We start from the raw sequence: 27,673 nt of genomic DNA, 5'->3' as shown, positions 1-27,673 counted from the left end.
CGAAGCTGTTACATTTTTGACGGTGGGTCATCTCAGGGCTTTCTGTTCACTCAGTCCAGCGCCCAAAAGCTCTTGGCTGGTTTTAGTCTATTCCTTTGATTGACAATTACTACTCCCTTCCTCTCCTCCTCCCCTCCCTTCATACTTATACCCTCCCCCGTCATACTGAAGCCTGTGTCAGCAAAACAACATCTCTGGTATTTTCTCTTATATCTCTTTCCATCTGTACCTCTCTCTCTCTCTCTCTCTCTCTCTCTCGACGTTTCCCTTGATCCTCCACCTCTCCCTGTCTTCACCACTTTGTACTGGTCTCCTCTAACCTTTCCCTCTCTACCCCCCCACCACCACCTCCCTCCCTTCCTTCCTTCCTTCCTTCCTTCCTTCCTTCCTTCCTCCCTCCCTCCTCTGTCTCTGCCCTTGACACACAGACAGCTCTGTGAATAGCATGAGTCAGGGTCTATTAGCTGGGAGCCAGTGTGAGTCAGGAGTGAGAGACCGGGAGGGAGGGAGGGAGAGGGGGACAGGGACGCAGTGGGAGGGGGGGGGGACAGGGGGAGATGAGAGAGGCAGGGTTACACTGGGAGACAGTATGTGTTCCAGCGCTTGTCACCTTCCTGTCTCTGGGATAGTGTGTGTGTTTGTGCGTGGCGAACGTGGCGAGCGTGGCGAGCGTGCGTACGTGTTTGTGTCCTGCAAATACGCCAATTGACAAGATAGGATAAGGAAATGGAGCCATGTTGATTACTTCTAGCTTTGGGCGTCTGACTGCAACACAAATGCGTCACTCTAAGTAACGCGACATCCCATCCAATAGATGGTCTGTAGACTGTCTACAGACTGTAGGTAGAGACCTGCTACACAGTTCATTTCAGTCCTCTCCAGAGCCAACAGACGTCAAGTACTGGGTCGTTCCACGAATGTAGTGGATTTTGGATAGTGTAAATTAGTAAATAACTATACATTTTACCGAATTGTAACATTTCGTCATAAAGAGCACAAGGGGTTAAATAAAATAGATGAATATAGTAAGTGGCAATGAAGTGCTATTAAAGTTAGTGTTGACCGTATCATGGCTGAGGTTTTCATCCTAAATCCGCCATAAATCCCCTTTGTGACAGGGGGAATGAAAGCATGTTCTGTGCTACTGAATGCAAGTCTCACTTCTTCTTCTTCTTTACAGGGTTGACGTGTTATGCCCAACGCGCTCAGTTTTCCACCACAAAACACCCGAAAACAAAAAAGATTGGAACCAGCTCACCCGATTTTGCACTCCGACTTGTTCAATGTTTCTTTAGAAAAAAGAATGAATAAAGGAATAGTTTCATCGCATTAAAACGAGAGTTCAGTTCACGTCAAATGGTTGACCTCAAAATGAGGGACCGACGTTAATCAATCACTAATCATATGAAATAAACAATAATGATGGTGAAAACGTTGAGATATTTGGGGATTAAGTCTTTATTCATATTAAACATCTGATTTATAAAATGATCCAGGTAGTCTATATTAAAGGGAACTTCATTTAATACTACAGACTTTTAAAATGCAATATTGGTGCACAATTTCCACTTAAAATATTAAAGGGATGCAAAATGTACACTGGTCGTGGAACGACCCTAATTCTGCTGTTCTACTAAACCTCTCTACCCCTTTCCTCCCATTCCTCCCTCCCTCCCTCCCTCCCTACTGCTGTTCATCTACCCTGTTTTTAAACCCACAATGCCTCCAGACATGTATGCCTACACTTTCGTGACACTAGACCTTGTTCCTTCGCATGCAATGAGAAGGGGGGTTGGGAGGGACGAGATGGGGGAGCAGAGGGGTTGGCGCACACACACACACGCGCACGCACGTACAAGCACACGCGCGCGCACGTACAAGCACACGCGCGTAGTTCAAGCGAGTTCAAGTTACTCGAGCCACTAGGGAGCTAAAACAGAAAGCTAGGGGATGGAGAAGTCTCACGTTTGATAAGTGGATATGACTCAGCAGCTTTGAGATCACAACAGAGGGGCCAAAGGTCAAATCGTTTCCTCAAACTCAGCTGCTTTTCTAAACAGTCTTCCTGCCAGCCACACCGGATTCCCTTTGTGTACTCTAGATATGAACCATATTAGTTTTTCCATCGAGCCAACTATAAAAACATGGCGGACATTTTCCCCCGTCTTCCCTCCCTCCCGTCCATCCATCCTCCTCCAGGGGTAAGGGAGCCTGTAGAGTACGGGAAAGCTTTCAGGGGATTCAGTTACAGCACTTAATGGCCTATGCAATGGCTAACGCTGTTAGAGTGTTCTCTTTTCTCACAAATACACACAAACACATGCACGCGAGTGCACGGGCACACAAAAACATGTATCGAAAATGTACATAATTAAACAGTGTAAAAACATGGGCCTGAACAAACACAGGTGGAAATATGCATGCACACACACACGCACACACACACACACACGCACACATACACACGCACAAAAACACACTGCACCCTGACCACACCCCACTGAGCCACCAGACAGATGGATGGGTTGTCAGGGTAAAGGCATAGAGGGCTGCATCCGGACACGGTGTGATAACGGTAGCATCATCAGAGCCGGCAAACCATGGCCAAAAGGCTACTCCACATCACAGCGCGAATGGACTTTTCCCTCTACCCTGCTCTTCTCTTTCCTCACGCCCAGTTTATTCCTTTTGACAGAAACCCAAAATAAACTCTCACTTCAATCCATTGTTATCATCGCCCGTCCACTCTTCTAGCTCTCATCACAGAGAATAACACAGAGAGAGAGAGAGAGAGAGAGAGAGAGAGCGAGAGAGAAAGGCTATCTAGGGAGAAGCCAGGAAAGAGCTGAGTCTGTAAGTGGTTTGGTGATGGCCTTGTGCACATTGAGTTAGTGTCAGTGTCAGTGATCTGAAAACACCCTCTCTCTAAGGATTCTCTCTTTCATATTGCTAAGCACCACACCGCACTGGGACACTGAGCAGACTCAAAGCAGGAGGACGAGGAGGAAGAGAAGGAGGAGGAGGAGAAGAAGGGAGGAGAATGATAGTGCGACATACTTGGGAAAATGGTGGAATTTACCAGCTTCTTAAATCTTTTTTGGGGGGGAGAAACCTAACAGGTGCAATGACAGCTTCTGAGGGAAAGTGGGTGTGTGGGTGTGCGTTTGACAGAGAGAGAGAGAAAGAGAGAGAGAGAAAGAGAGAGAGAGAGAGAGAGAGAGAGAGAGAGAGATGCAGCGAGTGGTTTAACACATTCTCGGAATCCTCACACTAATGTGCCTGGAGCATTTTGTCTGAAAAACAGAAGACTGCCTTTTATCCCAGAGCGGGGGAGTCAGAGACGGGGAGAATAGAAGTCAGAAAGAGAGACAAGAGATTAAAGAGAGAGGACAAAGGAGCCCGATAGAAAAATAAAAAGATCAGACCACAAAAGAACGAGAAAAGATCGAGAGGCATTTAGAGTGTACGAGGAGAGAGAGAGCGAAATAAGCTGTGTTGTAATAAACAACGAGAGAAATAAATACATTGAGGGTTAATAGGGATAGGGAGACATACTCTAGTGTAAATGAAGGAGTGAGGAGGAGGGGCGAAAAAGGAAAAGGTCGAGAGACATGCCAAACAATGTAAAGTAAGAGAAAACTCTGCATCGATCGACTGCCAGCGTTCACTCTTCCCACTGCCTGATGAGGAGGCCTCTCTCTCTTTTCCTCGATCCCCCTCACACTCTCTCTGTCAGGGCCAGCTGTGCGCCGGCTCATTTAAAGCCACTGATGGGGGTGATCAGTTTGCTGTCCATCGTTGTATAATTAGTTCACGCGTCCATTTTCACGCTACCTAACCTCCATCTACTTGTCATCCCGCCGCTTCCCCGTCTCCTCTCCACTGTGTCATCATTGACCTCTGACACTCTGACCAGAGCAGATATAGTGACCGCTGCCTCCCTTGAATCCCTGACACACTGTCTCCACTTTCTCTCTCTCACATATTTTACACTTGTACAAGCGTGTATTAATACATGTGCGTGAATTGGAAATGTGTTTTTCCCCCACACTCCCTCACACACCCTCCAAGAGTGGGAATAGACATTGAATTTACATCTGAGCCCAGTGGGGGAGTCAACCATTGTCAACAACAGTCCTGGAGCAATATGGGTTAAGCGCCTTGCTCAAGGGCACACCGGCGGATGTTTCACCTCGTCAGCTCGGGGATTCAAACTAGCAACATTTCACTTAACGACCCACCGCTCCAACCGCTAGGCTACCAGCTGCCGAGTGCTATGAGCCTGCCTCTGAACCCATGATAAAGCCCGACCTCAGCTCCACAAGGACATGGTGATGTATTGGCTATTTGGTGTCAGAAAACAAAGTATGCTGGTAGACATAAGGATCTAGTACCTAGCTGATACTCAGGTGTTCGATAGTTTGGATATCTGGTATCTGAAGGTACAGAGGGTGGGTACTCCACTCCAGGCCTCGTAGTCCTACCAGCCCAATCAACACACGCGCACGCACGCACGCACGCACACAGACAGACAAACACGCACACTAGCCCGCGTGTGTGAATATAACGCCTGCAGTGCTAACACACTTCAACGTGGCTACTCTCTGCATACACAGATTCTCTCCAGGCCCGCTAATAATAGCTCCCTAAACACCAGTCTACAGTGAATGTGTGTGTCTGTCATTCAGAAGGACAGGGCAGGGCCAGAGCTGCTGCTGGCTGCCTTTAGTAGCAGATTGGCTCCAAAGACGTGACACAGCACTGTCCTCCTCTCCCTTTTACACTTGTCTACCTCTCTCTGTCTCCGTCCTATTCCAGCTTTTATTTCTGTCATCACATTCCCAGTGGGTCAGAAGTTTACATACACTCAATTAGTATTTGGTAGCATTGCCTTTAAATTGTTTAACTTGGGTCAAACATTTTGGGTAGCCTTCCACAAGCTTCCCACAATAAGTTGGGTGAATTTTGGCCCATTCCTCCTGACAGAGCTGGTGTAACTGAGTCAGGTTTGTAGGCCTCCTTGCTCGCACATGCTTTTTCAGTTCTGCCCACAAATGTTCTCTAGGATTGAGGTCAGGGCTTTGGGTTGGCTACTCCAATACCTTGACTTTGTTGTCCTTAAGCCATTTTGCCACAACTTTGGAAGTATGCTTGGGGTCATTGTCCATTTGGAAGAACCATTTGCGACCAAGCTTCAACTTCCTGACTGATGTCTTGAGATGTTGCTTCAATATATCAACATAATTTTCCTCCCTCATGATGTCATCTATTTTGTGAATTGCACCAGTCCCTCCTGCAGCAATGCACCCCCACAACATGATGCTGCCACCCCCGTGTTTCACGGTTGGGATGGTGTTCTTCGGCTTGCAAGCCTCCCCCTTTTTCCTCCAAACATAACAATGGTCATTATGGCCAAACAGTTCTATTTTTGTTTCATCAGACCAGAGGACATTTCTCCAAAAAGTACCATCTTTGTCCCCATGCGCAGTTGCAAACCGTAGTCTGGCTTCTTTATGGAGGTTTTGGAGCAGTGGCTTCTTCCTTGCTGAGCGGCCTATCAGGTTATGTTGATATAGGACTCGTTTTACTGTGGATATAGATACTTTTGTACCTGTTTCCTCCAGCATCTTCACAAGGTCCTTTGCTGTTGTTCTGGGATTGATTTACACTTTTCGTGTAACCGATGTGAAATGGCTAGTTAGTTAGCGGTGGTGCACGCTAATAGTATTTCAATCGGTGACGTCACTCGCTCTGAGACTTGAAGTAGGGTTTCCCCTTGCGTTGCAAGGGCCGTGGCTCTTGTGGCGCGATGGGTTACGATGATTCGGTGGGTGTCAGTTGTTGATGTGTGCAAGGGTCCCTGGTTCGAGCCCGGGTTGGGGTGAAGAGAGGGACGGAACCTACACTGTTACATTCGCACCAAAGTACGTTAATCTCTAGGAGACAGAACGTGTCTCCTTCCTGAGTGGTATGATGGCTGCTTGGTCCCATGTTGTTTCTACTTGCGTACTATTGTTTGTACAGATGAACATGGTACCTTCAGGCATTTGGAAATTGCTCCCAAGGATGAACCAGACTTGTGGAGGTCTTGGCTGATTTCTTTTGATTTTCCCATGATGTCAAGCAAAGAGGCACTGAGTTTGGAGGTAGGCCTTGAAATACATCCACAGGTACACCTCCAATTCACTCAAATGATGTCAATTAGCCTATCAGAAGCTTCTAAAGCCATGACATCATTTTCTGGAATTTTCCAAGCTGTTTAAAGGCACAGTCAACTTAGTGTATGTGAACTTCTGACCCACTGGAATTGTGATACAGTGAATTATAAGTGAAATAATCTGTCTGTAAACAATTGTTTGAAAATTACTTGTGTCATGCACAAAGTAGATGTCCTAACCGACTTGCCAAAGTATAGTTTGTTAACAAGAAATTTGTGGAGTGCTTGAAAAACCTGTTTTAATGACTCCAACCTAAGTGTATGTAAACTTCCGACTTCAACTGTATATATATATATATATATATATATATATATATATATCACATTGATATTTCTTCACTTGTAAGCATAATTCAACCCCCCTTCAGATGTAATCCCCAACATCCCTGTCAAGGTTTCTGGGAGAATTTTAACATAAAAAATGTATTCAAGTCCTGAATGCTCATTGACTGATAGGACTGAGGGGCATCATTTACTCCCCTTGTTCCAATTACACCACTGAGCTTCCTGGGTTGCTGTGTCCCTGCAGTAGCGAGACAAATGCAGACCCATATCGGCATTAGACACACACACAAACACACACATCATCACTTATCATTAGACCTTCTTGTTGCTCGTCTGAGCGTTTCAATATGAGCCTCTGTGTACGTGTGTGCCTCGGCGACATCCACAGCACACTCAGAGGCTTCCACCCGTCTATGGAGTGCTGAAGACTAAACTGCCAAACGAGCAGAGAAACCGGCGTTTTCCTCCACGCCTCTCTAATTGCCATCCCCGGATGGCGCCACGGCGCTTCTCTCTTGCCACTCTCCCTCCCTTACCCCCCAAAACCTCCACCACCCATCCACTGCATTGCTACATCACCCATAATAGCAGCGGATTCAATTCATAGCTCGTCTATTGAAATATTCATACGATTGAAATAGCTTATCCTTGTAATGACTTCATCGGCAGTAAGATGACCTCAGCATGCCCAATGTGAATAGTGCTCTCATATGTAGGGGCTGTGGTGGTCATGTGTTTTGTCAGCCGGTTATTATCGTTGCAAAAGCCTGCCGGTCTCGCGGTAATTGACGTTAATTTAACATAAATACGTTTAGCATCTCCAGGGCTCCATGCATACAAGCCTCATTTTACAAGCCGTTGATGCGCTGATCTACTTTTTTTTAAAAGTCTAATAAATCAATTGAATATACACATCACACTAAATCTATTCTTTATTGTATTTCAGAAGAACAGAATATGAGTTGGCTTACTGTATGTCATCTGGCTACGCTCCACGCCATAGGCTGTAGGCTTGTTCATTTAGCAGACTAGATATGCTTATAAGTCCCGTGCCATTATTTTTATATTATATGATCTTAAAGTAAGAAGAATATAACTGAACTTGGCTGAATAAAATAGAAAGTTTATTTTCCTATTCCGGAGCGAGTGTGCATATGAAGTGGCTACGTTGAGCGTAAAAGTGATCATTTTAAACTGCGCCTATACAAGACATTTGGAGTTATTTGGCAACTTAAGTTGTGAATGATGCAAACCTTAGAACATATTCGAAATCAAAACATATATGGGCTGCATGAAAGTCGCAACAACAAAAAACCTGCGCTCTGTTCTTTGCCTCAGGCGGCACACGCTGTTCTCCCAAGTGATCATATGTTCACCCATCAGGCTACTCTCAATTGAATCGTGTCTTTGCTAATATGTCAAATTAGCTTCGATTTAGAATGTCTCATTATCAAATGGGCAGGAACAGGGGCAGGGGATAAAAGACGTCATCTGTACGCACTCGAAAAGCGAATGGAGGCCACTTTACCGCCGGTTAGTTTTTCACTCAGGCTACTCCAGTTATTTCACTCCACACATCAACCACTGTGTGAGGAGCATGCAGCCTCCCGCTGCGCGACTGGTGGTATACCGCCCAAACTCTGTATGCCATGGGCTCTCCAACCCTGTTCCTGCAGCTACCCGGCGCTTCATTTGGGAAACCAAGTGAAATCTGTTCGCGAAAATCGATAGTAAAAAAAAAATCCCCCTCTCTATGGCACTGCAGAAAGCAATGAAGGAGAGAGAGGAGGAGATGGCAACGCACAGTGCTGAGATGTTCTGTATGTGTCAGCATATTAATTATGAAAATATAAGAAATTCCCTATTACTAGGCTATTCAAAATCAAATAGAAATTCAATATAATTTTAGGCTAACTCTGAATTTGTTTAATTTTGGAGTATAGGCTAGAACAATTATGTACCAAAGACATCTTAAATTATATATTTTTTCATGTTTTTCTGCCATGAGTAATATGCGATAGGCTATGTGTTATATAACGCACAATCGTTATTTTAATTCAGGGTTATGTTCATCTTGGGCTCATATATTGGCCAATGCAAAAGTAGGGATGTGGCGGTCACGAAATGTCATCAGCTGGTGATTGTCAAGCAAATAACTGTCGGTCGTACGGTAATTGACCGTTAATAAACACATTTAGCGTCTCCGGGCTTATACACAAACCATTTTAAAAAGTATAATAATAAATCATGGAATATAGCCTACACCTTCACAATAAATCCATTATTTATTTTATACAGGTCTAAAGAAACATGATATGAAGAAAATGTAGTCTAAATGCGCACATGGTAGTAGACTATAAGCATGAATGTTCCATTAGCGGAAAACCCCATTATCAAAAGTGACTGAAAAATGCAATTAGGCATGTAATGCTTTTATTATGAAGGTGCGTTTTTAAGGTGAAAATTAACTTCCCCAAACTTGAAACTCACACGCTGCTTATATATATGCCAGTTAGGCTCTACACCCCTTGTAAAGCGGATTAATGTGCTTGATAACTTTAAGAAGTTATTTGGCCAATTTAGTTGTGATACAAACCTTATTAAAACATATAGGCCTATGGGCTAGGCTACATGAGGTGCGTGACTATGAATCGAACAAGTCGCAAAAAAAGGCATTGTTTCTTATGCTGGGCATCGTTCACAAGTGATAATATATAATTCACAAGTGATAGGCTAATATTGTCACCCATCAGACTATTCTTGGTTTAATTTTGTCTTTATATATACTAAATAATAATGTGTGTGTGATATTTGTTATGATTTAGAATGGACCATTATCATGCACCTGTATCGAAACAGGAGCAGCCGGGAATAAATACATGTCATCTACGCACTTAAATAGCGAACGGAGGACGCTTTTCCCAGTGGTTTATTTTCATGGCAGCCAGCTAGGACATACTCTTGATCTAAATATAAGCAATGTGCTTAATATTAGGAAAGTTGAGAAATATAGTAGGCCTAGCCTTTAGAAATCTGATGGGATCCTCCTCTTTTTAATAGAGGCCATCACTCTGTTTTCTCCCGCAATTGCATAGCCTATAGAAATGTTGAGCAACATGAGCTCATGGGCTCTCATTAACTGTTTGATTAGATTTTCGAATACATTTGCCTTGATGTCAGAGTGATTAGAGGGACAAAAGAGTGCTGAGTACCAAGCAGTTAGCAAGTTTGGTAGGCTGCTAATGACCAGCATCAGAGCTTGGAGAAGCCTAATTACCGTGACTAAACGGTCATTTGGAATTTGACTGCCTTCATGACTCGTGACCACCAGCGTGGTGGTAATACGGTCACCGCAACAGCCCTAGGCATACACTCTAATATGCATATGGGTGTTTTGAAATAATCAGAAAGCGCTGTCCATTTCGTTGCGTTAGGCGTTGAAACAACATCTCCAATGACCATGTTTTCCACTCAGTTTCATCCCATTTAACTTTTTTCTTCAAATTGATCATCACAGTGGGGGTGAGTTATCAAAAGTACATACTGTTTCGATGATAAGTGTTTGATGTGATTTTTGATAGCATTGCATTGATGTCAGAGTGGTTAGAGGGACAATAGTACCCTGAGTACCAGGCCATTAATGACCTGATGGTTGTAAGCGAGTTGGGTACTACCAAGGCATGTCCTGAGTACATAAGAGGAGATTACCGTGACTGACATGGAATTTTACTGAGGTCATGACTCATGATTGCCAGTGTGGCGGTAATACGGTCACCGCCACAGCCCTACTCATATGACTTTACTGTACATCAGTGCCATGCCCATTGCCCATTTCCCCATTTGCATGTGGTTACTAGCAGTGTTTGTGTGTGTGTATGTTGAAGTGTTGTTGTGTTCTCCAGACAGAGGGGACTATACTGTATGTCTGGGTCCCTTGTGTGGTACTGTGATGTTGTTGTGGCCTTCAGTAAGCTAATTAACTGGATATCAGTGTGCGGCAGAGAGAGAGAGAGGAGGCTGGTCTGGCTAGGTGGATGATGTCACTGAGGACAGACAGACAGACGCAATCTTTTGCCGTTAGCGCAGAAGATTGCGGTGGCCACCAGCTTAAATGCCGTGCCGCCTGCATCTTACTTCCCTCAGCCCCACGTTCCCTCAGCCCCATGTTCCATCAGCCCCATGTTCCATCAGCCCCATGTTCCATCAGCCCCACTTTCCCTCAGCCCCATGATCCATCAGCCCCATGTTCCATCAGCCCTATGTTCCCTCAGCCCCACGTTCCATCAGCCCTATGTTCACTCAGCCCTATGTTCCCTCAGCCCCATATTCCATCAGCCACACGTTCCATCAGCCCTATGTTCACTCAGCCCTATGTTCCCTCAGCCCCATGTTCCATCAGCCACACGTTCCATCAGCCCTATGGTCCATCAGCCCCATGTTCCCTCAGTTCTATCTTCTAAACCAAGGATCGGCATCCCAAATGAGAGGAAGATACATTTTCCTAATTCTCTCCACGGAATGTACCACTGTTTAAGGGGGAGGGGGGGCACTTGATGTTATGTGATAACAAATATGTTTCGTAGCGTATATTTTTCCACACCCTTGATGGTGAGTTGTTAATTAGATTTTTATTTAACCTTTATTTAACTAGGCAAGTCAGTTAAGAACAAATTCTTATTTACAATGACGGTCTACAACGGCCAAACCCTCCCCCAACCCGGACGACACTTGGCCAATTGTGCGCCGTCCTATGGGACTCCCGATCATGGCCGGTTGTGACACAGCTCCGGGCTCGTACCCGGGTCTGTAGTGACGCCTCCAGCACTGTAGTGACGCCCTTAGACCGCTGTGCCACTCCCCCCCCCCCAAGAGTTGATCCACTGTTGTATGAATGAATAAGTAAGGAACTTCAGAAACAGATCCGCTCTGGAGGCCCATGTGCCTCATGCGCCTGTTGTCAAACATTTTTAAACTTAATAAATCATTTTGACAGTAACCCTCCAAAAACAAATTCATTCATAAACATTTTTCATTTCCATATGTTCTAGGAAGCTAAGTGTTTGTTTCTTGGGCTCCAGAAATGTGACTGAAAAAGGGCCCCTGGTCTTGAAAAAGCTCAAATTCAACTGATTGAAAGTACAAGGGGGGTATCGGTGAACAAATGTGGTGGTCAAGGCTAGGACGGCGCCAGTGCAATGAGTGGAGCTTACTCAGGTGTTCAAATGCTCATATCAGACGAGAGGCTAAAAAATATAAATGCAACATGTTTCATGAGCTAAAATAAAAGGTCCCAGAAGTGTTCCATATGCACAAAAACATAATTTATCTAAAAAAAAAAAGGAAAAATATCCCTGTTAGTGAGCTTTTCTCCTTTGCCAAGATAATCCATCCACCTGGCAGATGTGGCAAATCAAGAAGCTGATTAAACAGCATGATCATTACACACAGGTGCACCTTGTGCTGGGGGCAATAAAAGGCCACTCTAAAATGTGCAGTTTTGTCACACAACACAATGCCACAGATGTCTCAAGTTTTGAGAGAGCGTGCAATTGGCATGCATGCTGCTGGAATGTCCAACCAAAGCTGTTGCTTTGTTAATTTCTCTACCATAAGCAGCCTCCAACGTCGTATTAGAGAATTTGGTCATACGTCCAACTGGCCTCACAACTGCAGACCACGTGTAACCACGCCATCCCAGGACCTCCACATCCGACTTCACCTGAGACAAGCCACCCTGACAGCTGATAAAACTGTGGGTTTGCACAACCAAAGAATTTCTGCACAAACTGTCAGAAACCATCTCAAGGAAGCTCATCTGTGTGCTCGTCGTCCTCACCAAGGTCTTGACCTGACTGCGTCGGCGTCCTAACCGACTTCAGTGGGCAAATGCTCAACTTCGATGGCCACAGGCACACTGGAGAAGTGTGCTCTTCACGGATGAATCCTGGGTTTAACTGGGCGAGCGGTTTGCTGATGTCAAGTTATGAACAGAGTGCCCCAAGGTGGCGGTGCGGTTATGGTATGGGCAGGCGTAAGGTACGGAAAACGAACACAATTGCATTTTATCGATGGCAATTTGAATGCACAGAGATACCGTGACTAGTTTTCTGATCCTTGCCAATTTGTTTTTTTAAGTTATCTGTGACCAACTGATGCATATCTGTATTCCCAGTCATGTGAAATCCATAGATTACGGCCTAATGAATTTCATTAAATTGACTGATTTCCTTATATGAACTGTAACGGTAAAATCTTTGAAATTGTTGCAGTTTGCGTTTTTATTTTTGTTCAGTGTACATTTACGGTCACTGTGACCTTCATTTTTAGTCAGTCCAATGGCCTTGTTTATTTGTGCCAAATATATGATCGAAAAAGCTTCTTTTAATGTGGAGGTAAATAACCCCTTATTCAACTGAGAAATGTGTTTCCGGTCACTAATGATTCAATACTTCGGTGGGTCATACCCACTGGGCACAGATGTCAGTTCATCGTTTAGGTTTGGTTGCATTTGGTTGAGTTGTCAACTAACGTGAATCCAACAGAAAATGTCACCATGTCATTGGATTTAGGTAAAAAGTTGGGTGAAAAAAAATATGAAATTACCTTACATTGAGGACTTTTTTAAAAATCCATTCAGTTTTCCAGGTTGATTCAACGTCATCACATTGAATTTGTTTGGTTGAAATGACGTGGAAACAACGTTGATTCAGTCAGTTGTTGCTCATTGGCTAGGCCATATAATTTCACAAATACAAATCTCAGAAAATGCCATTTAGGCTGCTGTAATACTGACAAAAGATCAAGGTCATTGTGACTGAACATATTCAGTAGGTTCCATATAGACTGAGTTTACCAAACCCCACTTTTGCCCTCAGAACAACCTCAGGGCATGGACTACAAGGTGTCGAAAGTGTTCTACAAGGATGCTGGCCCATGTTCACTCCAACGCTTCCCACAGTTGTGTCAAGTTGGCTGGATGTCCTTTGGGTGGTAGACCATTCTTAAAACGCACGGGAAACTGTTCAGCGTGAAAAACCCAGCAGCATTGCAGTTCTTGACACAAACCGGTGCGCCTTGCACCTACAGTACCAGTCAAAAGTTTTGGACACACCTACTCATTCAAGGGTTTTTCTTTATTTTTACTATTTTCTACATTGTAGAATAATAGTGAAGACATCAACACTATGAAATAACACATATGGAATCATGTAGTAACCAAAAAAAAATCAAAATATATTTTCTTCAAAGAAGACACCCTTTGCCTTGATGACTGCTTTGCACACTCTTGGCATTCTCTCAACCAGCTTCACCTGTAATGCATTTCCAACAGTCTTGAAGGAGTTCCAACATACAGTATGCTGAGCACTTATTGGCTGCTTTTCCTTCAGTCTGTGGTCCAACTCATCCCAAACCATCTCAATTGGGTTGAGGTTGGGTGATTGTGTAGGCCAGGTCATCTGATGCAGCACTCCATCACTCTCCTTCTTGGTCAAATAGCCCTTACACAGCCTGGAGGTGTGTTGGGTCATTGTAGTGTTGAAAAACAAATTATAGTCCTACTAAGCACAAACCAGATGGGATGTCGTGTTGCTGCATGCAGAATGCTGTGGTAGCCATGCTGCACATGCAGAGATCATCCGTTCAACTACTCTCTGCGTCTCACAAAGACACGGCGGTTGGAACCAAAAATCTCCATTTTGGACTCATCAGACCAAAGGACAGATTTCCACCGGTCTAATGTCCATTGCTCCTGTTTCTTGGCCCAAGCAAGTCTGTTCTTCTTATTGGTGTCCTTTAGTAGTGGTTTCTTTGAGGCAAATCGACCATGAAGGCCTGATTCACGCAGTACCTCTGAACAGTTGATGTTGAGATGTGTCTCTTTCTTGAACTCTGTGAAGTATTTATTTGGGTTGCAATTTCTGAGGCTGGTAACTCTAATGAGCTTATCCCCTGTAGCAGAGGTAACTCTGGGTCTTCCTTTCCTGAGGCGGTCCTCATGAGAGCCAGCTTCATCATAGTGCTTAATGGTTTTTGTGACTGCACTTGAAGAAACTTTCAAAGTTCTTGAAAATGTCCAGATTGACTGACCTTCATGTCTTAAAGTAATGGTGGACAGTCATTTCTCTTTGCTTATTTGAGCTTTTCTTGCCTTGATATGGACTTGGTCTTTTACCATATAGGGCGATCTTCTGTATACCAACCCTACCTTGTCACAACACAACTGATTGGCTCATACGCAATAAGAAGGAAATAAATTCCGCAAATTAACTTTTAACAAGGCACACCTGTTCATTGAAATGCATTCCAGGTGACTACCTCATGAAGCTGGTTGAGAGAATGCCAAGAATATGCAAAGCTGTCATCAAGGCCTAGGGTGGCTACTTTGAAGAATCTCAAATATAAAATATATATTTTTTGGTTATTACATGATTCCATATGTGTTGTTTCATAGTTTTGATGTCTTCACTATTATTCTACAATGTAGAAAATAGTAAAAAATTAAGAAAAACCCTGGAATGAGTAGGTGTCCAAACTTTTGACTGGTACTGTACTTCCATACCCCGTTGAAAGGCACATAACCTTTTTGTTTTGCCCATTCGCCCTCTGAATGACACACATACACAATCCATGTCTCAATTGTCTCAAGGCTTAAAAATCCTTCTTTAACTTGTCTCCTCCCCTTCATCTACACTGATGGAATTAGATTTGACAATTGATGAGGAATTAAAACAATTGAATCCATTTTAGAATAAGGAGGTAAAGTAAAACAAGTTGGAAAAAGCAAAGGGGTCTGAATACTTTCCAAATGCACTGTATGTCATGAAAAGAGCAGGTGTTCTTAATGTTTTGTACACTCAGTTTATACCATTACATATGTAGATATTAAAATAAACAGCATTTTCTACCTTATAACAATAATAATTTGTGCCAATTTTGACTGAATTTGGTTCAGTGGATACTCAGGGAACATAGGGCTGAGGGAACATAGGGCTGAGGGAACATAGGGCTGAGGGAACATAGGGCTGAGGGAACATAGGGCTGAGGGAACATAGGGCTGAGGGAACATAGGGCTGAGGGAACATAGTGTGGACCCCGCCTATATTAACATGCAGCTTTCTGGATAAATAACAAGTTGTCTCTTCTGTTCACTGGAGCACAGTGAGTTAGATACGCACAAATGATTCTTACAAATGCTCATTACTGTAGCTGCTGATCAAAAACACTCTGTATGTTCTTACTGCATCTCTCACTCTCTCTCTATAGCTCTTTCTCTTTCTCTCATTCGCTCTCTCTCTCTCTCTCTCGCTCTTTCTCTCACTGTGAGAGTGTCAGAGAGGGCATCTGTTTCAGTCTCCTCTAAGCTAACGGAGTGACTTTCGACTGAGGACTAAAAAAGACCCTCCCTCCTTCACAGATGGCTGGATCATATTTACTGCCACGACAAGAGCCCTCCAGCTCTGCCAGTGCGATGATATAATACCGTTAGCCTTAGACGTGATTTCTCATCACCATGCTTACAATGACAAATGATAAGCAAATGCACGAAGAACAACGTAACATACCCCAGAGGTCAAAAAGGTCCACCACAGTCACCTCACGCTTTTCTTCCCCCTCTCTCTCTCTCTCCCCATCTCTATTCCTCTTCTAATCTCTTCCTATTTAACAGTTCCCTTAACATTCTGTCCAGTTTCTCTCACTCTCTTTCCCCCACCATCCCCCTCTTCACGCTCAGCGCCCCTTTCTCTTGGCTCCTTGACCCTCCTCCTCGCTCTCTCTTTCTCTCTCTCTCTCTCGCTCTCTCTCTCTCTCTCTCTCTCTCTCTCTCTCTCTCTCTCTCTCTCTCTCTCTCTCTCTCTCTCTCTCTCTCTCTCTCTCTCTCTCTCTCTCTCGCTCGCTCTCTCTCTCTCTCTCTCTCTCTCTCTCTCTCTCTCTTTTTCCCTCTCTCTTGGCTGCAATGGAAAGGTAAAGAGGAGAGTACAGAATGCCCAGTCGAGCCCCCACAGTGAAGCTATGCCATCTGCAGACCTGGCATAATGCGCCCGTGGCTCTCATACAACCGCGCAACCCCTGAAATGCCAACATACGAGCCGAGGCAAAAACACCATCCCCCATTCCTCCTTTTCACCCTCATCTTCCTCTCTCCTCCACCCTCCTCTTCTTCCATACACTTCATACCCCCTGTCTCTCCCTCGCTCTTCCTCTCCCTCTTCCCCCTCCGTCACCTCCTCCATACACTTCCTCCTCTCCATCTCCTCCTCTAGTGACGTTATTGGCAGTGGGTGAAAGGGAGGAGTTTTGCTGCTCCACTCTGGTTTTATAAGAGGGGGCTGACTGGACTGTATAGTAGGCTAGGCCTCGTGACAGGTAGCACCCCCTCTGCAGTATTATATAGCACTGAGGACTAAGTCTGTGTCCTAGATGGCGCCCTATTCCCTATATAGTGCACTACTTTTGACCAGGGCCGGATCAAAAGTAGTGCGCCATATAGGGAATAGGGTGACATTTGGGCACAGGCTCTGACAGTAGTATATCCCCGTTCCCTTCTGGAATGAGATTAAGATTAGAGGGTGATGTCATGCATCTCAATATTGTTGGGGAAGTGTAGCGGTACAGGGAGTCAAATGGAACTCCCAGTAAATAGACTTTTATCTTCTTCTAAGACTCTTGGTTGTCTATTCCTTGTCTGGGGAGAAACGGATGCTGATGATACTGTATCTACACACTCATTGAAGTTTCGTTACTACGGGGGCCCTGTAATTGCAAGTCAAGGGTCACAAGTTCATCGACGGTCTCGATGGAATAGCCCTGAGTGGAAATGGATGTGGTGAGAAATATTGACCCTTTGCATCAGACGCGGATACACACATGCTTGCGTACACACACACACACACACACACACACACTGGCCAGTGATGGAGCTAATGGAGGTTGAGTTGATAAACCCACTACCTCCAGTTAGTTGTAAATGAACCCCATGAGCATTCTAGGAGCCTGATGGATTAGTATAAACATACCGCAGCCAAATGTTAATGGACATCCATGAAATAATACACAGTCTAAACCTTCTAAAGTGTCCATCATGCCCTCATCGCAGCTCTTTGGCTTAAATGCATTGTCTCTAAAAGAAAGCCAGTCTCCTGAAAGGACTATGGGTGGATCTGCTGCCGAGTGGTAGAGCGCACACACACGCACACACACACACACACACACACACACACACACACACACACACACACACACACACACACACACACACACACACACACACACACACACACACACACACACACACACACAGGATCATCATGGCAGTAAGAAGAGCATTCGAGAACAGTGTATAAAAGGTGCTGGGTGTTACGAAACATCCTGATGGGTGAATACAAAGGTGCTGGCTGTTACGAAACATCCTGATGGGTGAATAAAAAGGTGCTGGGTGTTACGAAACATCCTGATGGGTGAATAAAAAGGTGCTGGGTGTTACGAAACATCCTGATGGGTGAATACAAAGGTGCTGGCTGTTACGAAACATCCTGATGGGTGAATACAAAGGTGCTGGGTGTTACGAAACATCCTGATGGGTGAATACAAAGGTGCTGGCTGTTACGAAACATCCTGATGGGTGAATAAAAGGTGCTGGGTGTTACGAAACATCCTGATGGGTGAATACAAAGGTGCTGGGTGTTACGAAACATCCTGATGGGTGAATACAAAGGTGCTGGGTGTTACGAAACATCCTGATGGGTGAATACAAAGGTGCTGGGTGTTACGAAACATCCTGATGGGTGAATACAAAGGTGCTGGCTGTTACGAAACATCCTGATGGGTGAATAAAAAGGTGCTGGGTGTTATGAAACATCCTGATGGGTGAATAAAAAGGTGCTGGGTGTTACGAAACATCCTGATGGGTGAATAAAAAGGTGCTGGGTGTTACGAAACAAGCGGTTGCGCTCATAACGTTGTGCCGCTGCTGCTGCAACCCGAGGCTGTGACTCATGACTCACACACCGATCGCAGCCAATCACGCGGAACAGAGGAATAATTGAGTCAGAGATCAGAGGAAATGGGCCGGGGAAAAGATGGTTCAACCTCCCTCACAAAAGGAGTTAGTACCGGCCTCGTTTTTTTTACACTGACATCTGTTCCCCACAGCAGATCTCTCTTTATCCGAATAAGCAATCTGTATTGTTTAAAATGATCTAATAATCCAGCAACTGCTTCCTGCTGTTTTTATAGTCTTCCTCCCCAGTCAGCACAAGACGTTGAAAAGACTTATTTTCAACGCCTTTTCAACGTCTTTTGCTCATAGGGTCTCATTCTTGGGAAGTGCTTTGAGTGCCATGTACGAAAAGAACAGTGGGAAAACGGTTAGTATATTGGCTGCTATCGTATGTATCTGTGAGCGCACAGTATGTGGTTTGGGTGGGTGGGTGTGCTGCCCGCGGGAACATGATTCATCCCAAAAACCGTTAACCCGCGCGGCTGACGGTCTACCTCTGGCCAACATGTTGCAGCACCATTTCCAGAGCGGCTACAGCCTGGTGTAACCCACTTAGAAACAGTACCACAGCCACATTGGGAAACAGCATGTTGGCTCTTTTAACAAGGGCGACGGCAAATAGGCCATTCATCTCAATAGCTCTCTCTCAGACAGAATCAGGTAACAACACCGTACGCACGTCTCCCTTTTTCTGTTACTCTCTCTCTCCCTCTCTATTTTCAGTGTATATTCTTTCTCCCAAACCACCATCACAGCCGAATGCAGTTCTTTGTTGTTTTTGTCGTTCGCACACAGTTTCCTCCCCTGTCTCTTTCTATCATTACTTGTCTCCTTTGATGTCGGCTTCTCTCCCATCACCTGTCTTGGATCTCTGTCTCAAACACAATCGCTGTCTGCGCCATGCTGACGGGCAAAATCGCTGCATTTAGTGAACCTTTCTGGGCCGCCTGCGTCAAGTAGCCGTGTCATTTAAAAAGGTACTGTGACTGGCACAAGACACAAAATAGTCCTGTCCTTGTCATAACAAAAGTCTAGCACACGTGCGTGCACACACACACACCAAATGAGCTTGCACATCCCCGTGCAAAAAACAGACAACACACACGCAGCAACGTCAGCATGGGCACTGTGATAATGGCAGGGCGAGAAGCAATCTGTGTACCCACACCATTCTCCATATTGGTTAGCTGCTGTTCTTCAGAGGTACGATCGCTGAGACAAACAGAATCACCCACAAGCACACACACACACACACACACACACACACACACACACACACACACACACACACACACACACACACACACACACACACACACACAGAGGCGCTGGAGGTGAGGCCGTCCACTCTGTTGCCCCTGTATCACGCGTCTGAAAGTAAGACAGCTGGCCAATCAAAACGCTGACTCACTCAACATAACAGGGGCCACCTTCTGTCCAGCAGGACTCTGGGTAGCCAGACCGTTGGTAGGGTGGAGAGGTCACAAAACAATGGAACAATCTTTGTTATTGTGAGAGGTGAGAGCAGAATGTGGTGATGAACACGAGAATAACAACAGGAAAAGGCCCAGTGATGGTCGCCACCCACTGAACTTGCTTTCCCTCTTCCTTTTCTGTCTTCCTCTACTTCTCTCTCTCCTGCTCTCGTTTACTCTCCCTGTCTTTTAACCTCTCTTTCCATCCTCCTCCCTTCCTCTCTATTTCTCCTTTCCGCCAGGGTAGCTCCCCCACAGGGCCCAGGCAGAAGGTCATAAGACGGGGCAGAGAGAGCCAACCTTCAGCCTGTCACGCCAGTTGAGCCAGGACCCAGCGGAGCCAGAACACAGGGAGACACAGCCAGCACCAGAGCAATCCAGCCTGCCTTTAACACATTTTGCGTTTTCATGTTAACTGTTTGTTAGAATATTTTATAGATCCTTCTAAATAATAGGGTACTGAATCCTCGTAGATAGTCAACAAAATGAACAATACAGCACTATAAAGTATATCATATTATAAACTGGGTGGTCTGAGCCCTGAATGCTGATTGGCTGACAGCCATGGTATATCAGACCGTTTACCACGGGTATGACAAAACATGTATTTTTACAGCTCTAATTACGTTGGTAACCAGTTTAGAATAGCAATAAGGCACCTCGGGGGTTTTTGATATATGGCCGATATACCACGACTAACGGCTGTGTCCAGGCACTCGACGATGCATCGTGCCTAAGAACAGCCCTATTGGCCATATACCACACCACCTCGGGCCTTATTGCTTAAGTATATCACTGACCAAATAGATTTAACAACAATAAAGGTGTATTCAAAAAAAAAGTATGTATATTTACATAGGTATGTGTATGCATATACATTTGAAGTCGGAAGTTTATATATACCTTAACCAAATTGTTTACAGACAGATTATTTCACTTATAATTCACTGTATCACAATTCCAGTGGGTCAGAAGTTTACATACACGAAGTTGACTGTACCTTTAAACAGCTTGGAAAATTCCAGAAAATGATGTCATGGCTTTAGAAGCTTCTGATAGGCTAATTGACATCATTTGAGTCAATTGGAGGTGTACCTGTGGATGTATTTCAAGGTCTAACTTCAAACATCTTTGCTTGACATCATGGTAAAATCAAAAGAAATCAGCCAAGACCTCAGAAAATAAATTGTAGACCTCCACAAGTCTGGTTCATCCTTGGGAGCAATTTCCAAGTGCCTGAAGGTACCACGTTCATCTGTACAAACAATAGTACGCAAATATAAACAACATGGGACCAAGCAGTCGTCATACAGTTCAGAAAGGAGACGCGTTCTGTCTCCTAGAGATGAACCTACTTTGGTGCGAAAAGTGCAAATCAATCCCAGAACAACAGCAAAGGACCTTGTGAAGATGCTGGAGGAAACAGGTACAAAAGTATCTATATCCACAGTAAAACGAGTCCTATATCGACATAACCTGAAAGGCCGCTCAGCAAGGAAGAAGCCACGGCTCCAAAACCACCATAAAAAAGCCAGACTATGGTTTGCAACTGCACATGGGGACAAAGATCGTACTTTTTGAGAAATGTTCTCTGGTCCAATGAAACCAAAATAAAACTGTTTGACCATAATGACCATCGTTATGTTTGGAGGGAAAAGGGGGACGCTTGCAAGCCGAAGAACATCATCCCAACCGTGAAGCACGGGGGTGGCAGCATCATGTTGTGGGGGTGATTGCTGCAGGATGGACTGGTGCACTTTATATGGATATATTGAAGCAACATCTCAAGACATCAGTCAGGAAGTTACAGCTTGGTCGCAAATGGGTCTTCCAAATGGACAATGACCCCAAGCATACTTCCAAAGTTGTGGCAAAATGGCCTAAGGACAACAAAGTCAAGGTATTGGAGTGGCCATCACAAAGTCCTGACCTCAATCCTATAGAAAATATGTGGGCAGAACTGAAAAAGTGTGTGCGAGCAAGGAGGCCTACAAACCTGACTCAGTTACACCAGCTCTGTCAGGAGGAATGGGCCAAAATTCACCCAACTTATTGTGGGAAGCTTGTGGAAGGCTACCCGAAATGTTTGACCCAAGTTAAACAATTGAAAGGCAATGCTATCAAATACTAATTGAGTGTGTGTAAACTTCTGACCCACTGGGAATGTGATAAAAGAAATAAAAGCTGAAATAAATCATTCTCTCTACTATTATTCTGACATTTCACATTCTTAAAATAAAGTGGTGATCCTAACTGACCTAAAACAGGGAATTTTTACTTGGATTAAATGTCAGGAATTGTGAAAAACTGAGTTTAAATGTATTTGGCTAAGGTTTATGTAAACTTCCGACTTCAACTGTATATGGATATATATATTTACCAAAAAAAGATATGGGGGATTGGAAATGATGCAGACAATTACATCGATGGAAGAAACAATCTTTCCGCAATATTAAGCTGATCCACGCCTAAAATAAAATAAACACTTGAAAAAATTACAAATAAATAAATAAATAGATTTCACCATGCATTGCGTAACATTTTAGCCATACCCTCATGTAGACAGACTACTCTCACTGTGGTAAACAATATTTATACTGTCATCATTAGACCCACAGACACATCTAATCTCCTATAGGCCAACTCACATGTGCCAGACAGACTACAGTATCTGTTCAAATCAAATCTCATACATCTGTTTCATAGATTATCTGGCAGTGGGCAATCTCTTAATCTCACATCTGTTGAATAGATGATCCTATTTCTTACTCAAAGCATTACCAATAACAAATATCTGTAAGCTCAGCTTTACTCAAATCTCATTGTTAGCGATGTTAAGTTTCTGAGTAAAATATCAGTTTATCTTTTCGAATTACATTACACATACACAGCCTATTTAACTGACACTTGTGGTTGGTTCGATAGAGGGATTAACCTTGATGACCAGACATGACGATGATGACCTGAAAATACTAACATTGTCAATTATTCTAACAATAAAGAGTGTTGTGAGTTTCAATTCACTAGCTGCATTACACAGGCAGCTCAATTCTGATATTTTTTCACTAATTGGTCTTTTGACCAATCAGATCAGCTCTTTTGTCAGTAATTGAGTAAAATATCAGAATTGGGCTGCCTGTGTAAATGCAGCCATAGTGGCATATTACTTGTATTTGTGAGGTCATTTTAGGTTCCATTTAGACAGATTTCACCTGTAAAATGGGATGGTCCACACCATGTTTTTCCACCTCAGAGCATGTGAACTGTTTTTGTAACAACACAGCTGCACGGTGGGAGGCATCATGTGTTGGATGATATGGCAGCATATAACCCCCAGGCTCCCACTGTGTGTATTTGTGTCCCTTTTCCACAGGATGTACACCTCTTCACCCCTGCTAATATAGCCTTTCCACTGACTACAGCTGATCACCATCAAATCACTCGTTTCCCCCGTGGCTATCAGAGGAATTAACTTGGGGGAAAAGGTTTGGAATCAAGAGAAGCAAAAAAGGTACTTGAATGGAGCACAACAAAGAGAGACAGACAGTGAAAAAAAAAACCTTGATAAGAATCGCAAGAGGAAGACATGGCTTGAGGCAAAAACAAGTCTAGCACACAAATTAGAACGTATTATAATTAACCTTTGTGCCGGTTACTAAAAAAATAATGATTAGGGCCCAGTGCAGTCAAAGACGTCATTTTCCTGTGTTTTATATACATTTCCACACGATGAGGTTGGAATAATACTGTCACATTTTGAAAAGGATAATGCCCTTTTAGTGGAAGAGCTGTTTGAAAAGACTGACTGAAATGACAGCCTGTTTTGGTGGGATGGAGTTTTGGCCTGCCTGGTGACATCGCCAGGCGGTAAATTAGTTAAAACACCAATAAGAACGAGAGTTCCAAACCTCTCTGTCAATAACAGGTAGTTTTAGTTTTTTCCACCCCACTCAAACCACTACCAGACAGTCCTAGCAAAATTCTTGCATGAGGAATTCATATATGCATAAGCAGCTATTTGAGTTTATTTTTGACTCTTTTTTTATTGAAAAAAAAAAATCACAGTAAGGTACTTAATTGTTACCCAGAAATGATTTTATATTGAGATAAAAACGGCTGCATTAATCGCGATTGGCAATACATTTCACGTTGAAAAGACAGGAATATCACACAATGAAAACTATGGACACATTCGCCATCTACCCGTCTATATTCAGCACCATTGCGCTGTCCACCGTGCAAAGCGCGAGCTATTCATGTATTATTACGCTTATTCTTATTGACCAACCTCATTACAGGCCTCACAGCAGCGGAAATTAAGCTTGACACTGGCTAATTGTCTAAACGAGTTCCTTCCTAACCCCGTGAACCGGAACGAACAATGGCAGAATCTCAGTATACGAGCGGTCCATGCTCAAGACCCGCGACGCTGAGCAACAACACTGACTAGGTTAGCTACTCACCTGTCAGGCTGTCGTAGCACTCGATCTCCGTGATCTCCACGGTTCTCCGCTGCTCTTCCGTCAGCTTGACGGCGGCTTGGCTCAGGAGGTTGACCTCGGAGTCCGTGTTTCCATCCACTAAATGCACCCCTTTCAGCTGCAGCAGAGCCCGGTGGTACTTCCCTATCGCTTCCCGGAATTTCTTCTCCTTGTAGCAGCGGTGGCCCTCCACCTTGAAGTCAATGGCTTTCTGTATGTTTGCCTCCATCTCCATCTGTGCGGAGCCGGCAAGACACCCTCCTCCACCACCTCCAACGCCGACGTCTCCCGCGGCCGCCGCCAGGCTCCGGCCCCCCGCCTCTGGGTAGCTCTTCAGGCTCTTTATGGAGTGCTGTTTTGCTTCCATCTCTCTCAGTGGGCGCGACTGGACCGGGCCATGCTGTTCCTACGAAGGTCTATTTACTCGGAGAGGACTGGAGCGGCGTGCTGTGCATAAAGAATGCGCGAGACAGGCAGGCAACAACAATAAAGATGAGCGCGAGAGAATATAAGGAGAGGGTTGTCTAAAAACCTAGCACGCACCGCGCAAATAAGCTATCAAAACAGCTTACACAAATTCAGACTACCGTAAATTGTATTTTCTATAAAAATCACAAATAATTGGCTTGGATTCCTGAATTACAAGCCCTCTTCTTCTATGTATTTTTGACCATCGCGCGAGAGGATGCCTTCGACTGTGTGTCTGCGCTCGAGCCCCCGGCATGCGCCGCTTCAGCACCACAGCCAGCGGACTCAGGCTCGCGCGTGGTGCATTGTGGGGGGGGGGGGGGGGGGGGGGGGGGGGAGAGGAGTCGTGCGGAGTTCAATCGGATCTTTCACCTTAAAGCTGTAAGCAATCTCCACTTTGATTCATATGATCAATCAAGAGTCATGATGGATGTGTGCAAAGAAACGGAAAATAAAACTAAAAGCAACACCAACATTTATAACCAGGAGTTGATATTACTGTATGAATATGCCGGGGGTAGAGACTAAATCTATTCTACAAATGTTGTCGTTTTAAAACCTGTAATCAACAACATGATTGTAGTAAGCCTATGCGCTCTAGCTCTGATCCAAATGGCAAGACTTGTCAATTGCGCAAATGAAATCAACGAACTAAAGACTATTCCATATACACTATACATACAAAAGTATGTGGACACCCCTTCAAATTAGTGGATTCGGCTATTTCAGCCACACAGCCATCCAGTGGCGACTCATCATTCAGGGCAGGTGGGGCAGAGTTTTTTTGGGCATTAATACATATCACATATCAGTGTGTAAACAATGTAAAAAAAAATAATAGAAAAGTTAAAAAGGCCGCATACAAACATGGTCTCGGCAGGTAGCCTGTGGAAGACACATTTCAGTTGAAATCATTCAGTTGTACAACTGACTAGGCATCTCCTTCGCCTTTTCATTTTTGCTTTCTTGAGTAAGGCAGCTCCAAAATGCAGGTGTTTCAGCCTAGCTCAGTGCTTTCTGTGGTGGTGGGGCAGCTAGCGGAAAATATGGAGCGTAGGGGTTGGTGATGTTCTCTAGTTGTGCCGTGATTGGCTCAGTGTTCTGTCACTCATGGGACACTACGTCAACGCAAAATCTACAGGTAGAGTTAGAAATTCAAGCCCCTTGGGTGCTGCCATAGAGTTACATTAGAAGTGCCCATCCAAGAAGACTCAATGTCATTGGCCACAGATAAAATAACGTCAAATCACATTATATCTACCGTAGCTTTGATTGGACTGGACATGTCAACATCATACTTTCAAAATCTTAGCTAGCAGGCTAGACAAGCAGTCATCATGATGAATCAAGTTGACAATCTAATGGCAAATCCTTTTCAATACTTGTCATTTGATGAAAAATGATCAATAAAACGTATCATTGCTTATCGGCCATTGGACATAAACGAGTTGCAGCGATGAGACAAGATCATAACTTCTGGCCCATGGCGTTGCATTTTAATGTTTATCCTTTGAAATAAAATGTTTAAAAAATGAGCCCCTTTTTCTCCCCAATTTCGTGATATCCAATTGGTAAAGTTTGAGTGCATTGGCCATGCTGTCAATCCAGCATGACTTCTGCCACGTTCAAGACAACTGAAACTCGGGAACTGGGAAATCTCAGACTTCAGGGAGTTCAAGACGACTAGGAAAATACAGAAAATGATTTTGAATGGTCATCCAACTCGGAATTCCAAATCGAGAAATCGTGCCTCTTTCTAGAGCCCACAAGAAGGACCGTCGCGCCACCTTCCTGTTCAAGTGAGCACAGCACAACAAGGTGAGTCCAAAAATGTATTGTATGCTGCTGAATAAATGAAGTAATATGCCAGGAAGATATGTATACTGTAGCCAAGAAAGTAATACTAAGTGTACTGTATGTTGTGTAGTAAGCTGTTAGTAGCCCATGTCCCTCACCCTAATCATTTTACTGTAAGAATGGCCCATGTTCTGAATTCTGTCGCTGTACATTTCAAAAGTAATTAACAAAGGTGTATTGACTACGTCCGTCCTAGCTTGGATTGCCTCTTATCTGCTAGTCGTTCCCTTATGCCATAGTTTGTACATATCAATTGTCAGTAGAAACCACATTTGTTTCAGCAAGTCAGCCATATCAGCTATGGTTTTTAAAAAGGCAGTAAATGAGGCTGAATGAACTGTTTCGCTGCCAGACAAGGCTCCGCTGATAGCCAGGTGTAGCAGTGGTAAGGATTCACTACATGGAGCTGAAAAGAAAGCTCTGCTGTTGGGACAGATTTATGTTGGCCCTAACAGTTTGTGGGCACCGTTTGTCACCGTTATAATGCAATTCATGTATTGTTTAGTGTTGTGGCTTTGCCGGCATGCATAAACCTTTTTTTTGCTTAAAATGCCACTGCAGCCATGCAATCTACACAGACAAAAATTGGCAGTAGAATGGCCTTACGGAAGAGCTCAGTGACTTTCAACGTGGCACTGTCATAGGATGCCACCTTTCCAACAAGTCAGTTCATCAAATATCTGCCCTGCTAGAGCTGCCCTAGTCAACTGTAAGTGCTGTTATTGTGAAGTGGAAACATCTAGGAGCAACAATGGCCCAGCCACAAAGTGGTAGGCCACACAAGCTGAAAGAACTGGACCACCGAGTGCTGAAGCGCAAAAATATGTTCTGTCCTTGGTTGCAACACTCACTACCGAGGTCCAGGCTGCCTCTGGAAGCAATAACCTTTTGG

At 44.2% G+C, this 27,673-nt stretch overlaps 1 protein-coding gene across 1 annotated transcript in view; it reads right to left on the bottom strand.

The window, feature by feature from the left end:
• LOC115162966 (tetratricopeptide repeat protein 9B) overlaps positions 1-25,193 on the bottom strand; it is a 28,515-nt gene extending 3,322 nt beyond the window's left edge. Inside the window, exon 1 of the mRNA XM_029714518.1 lies at positions 24,439-25,193. Coding sequence (XP_029570378.1) covers positions 24,439-24,823 — 385 coding nt within the window. The 5' untranslated portion in view covers positions 24,824-25,193. The remainder of the gene's footprint in view (positions 1-24,438) is intronic.
• Between the last annotated feature and the right edge of the window lie 2,480 nt (positions 25,194-27,673).

Source organism: Salmo trutta, chromosome 26 (genome assembly GCF_901001165.1).
Source record: "Salmo trutta chromosome 26, fSalTru1.1, whole genome shotgun sequence".
NCBI lineage: Eukaryota > Metazoa > Chordata > Actinopteri > Salmoniformes > Salmonidae > Salmo > Salmo trutta.
Note: the sequence above shows the minus strand (reverse complement) of the source record. Positions and strands in the feature narration are given on the sequence as shown.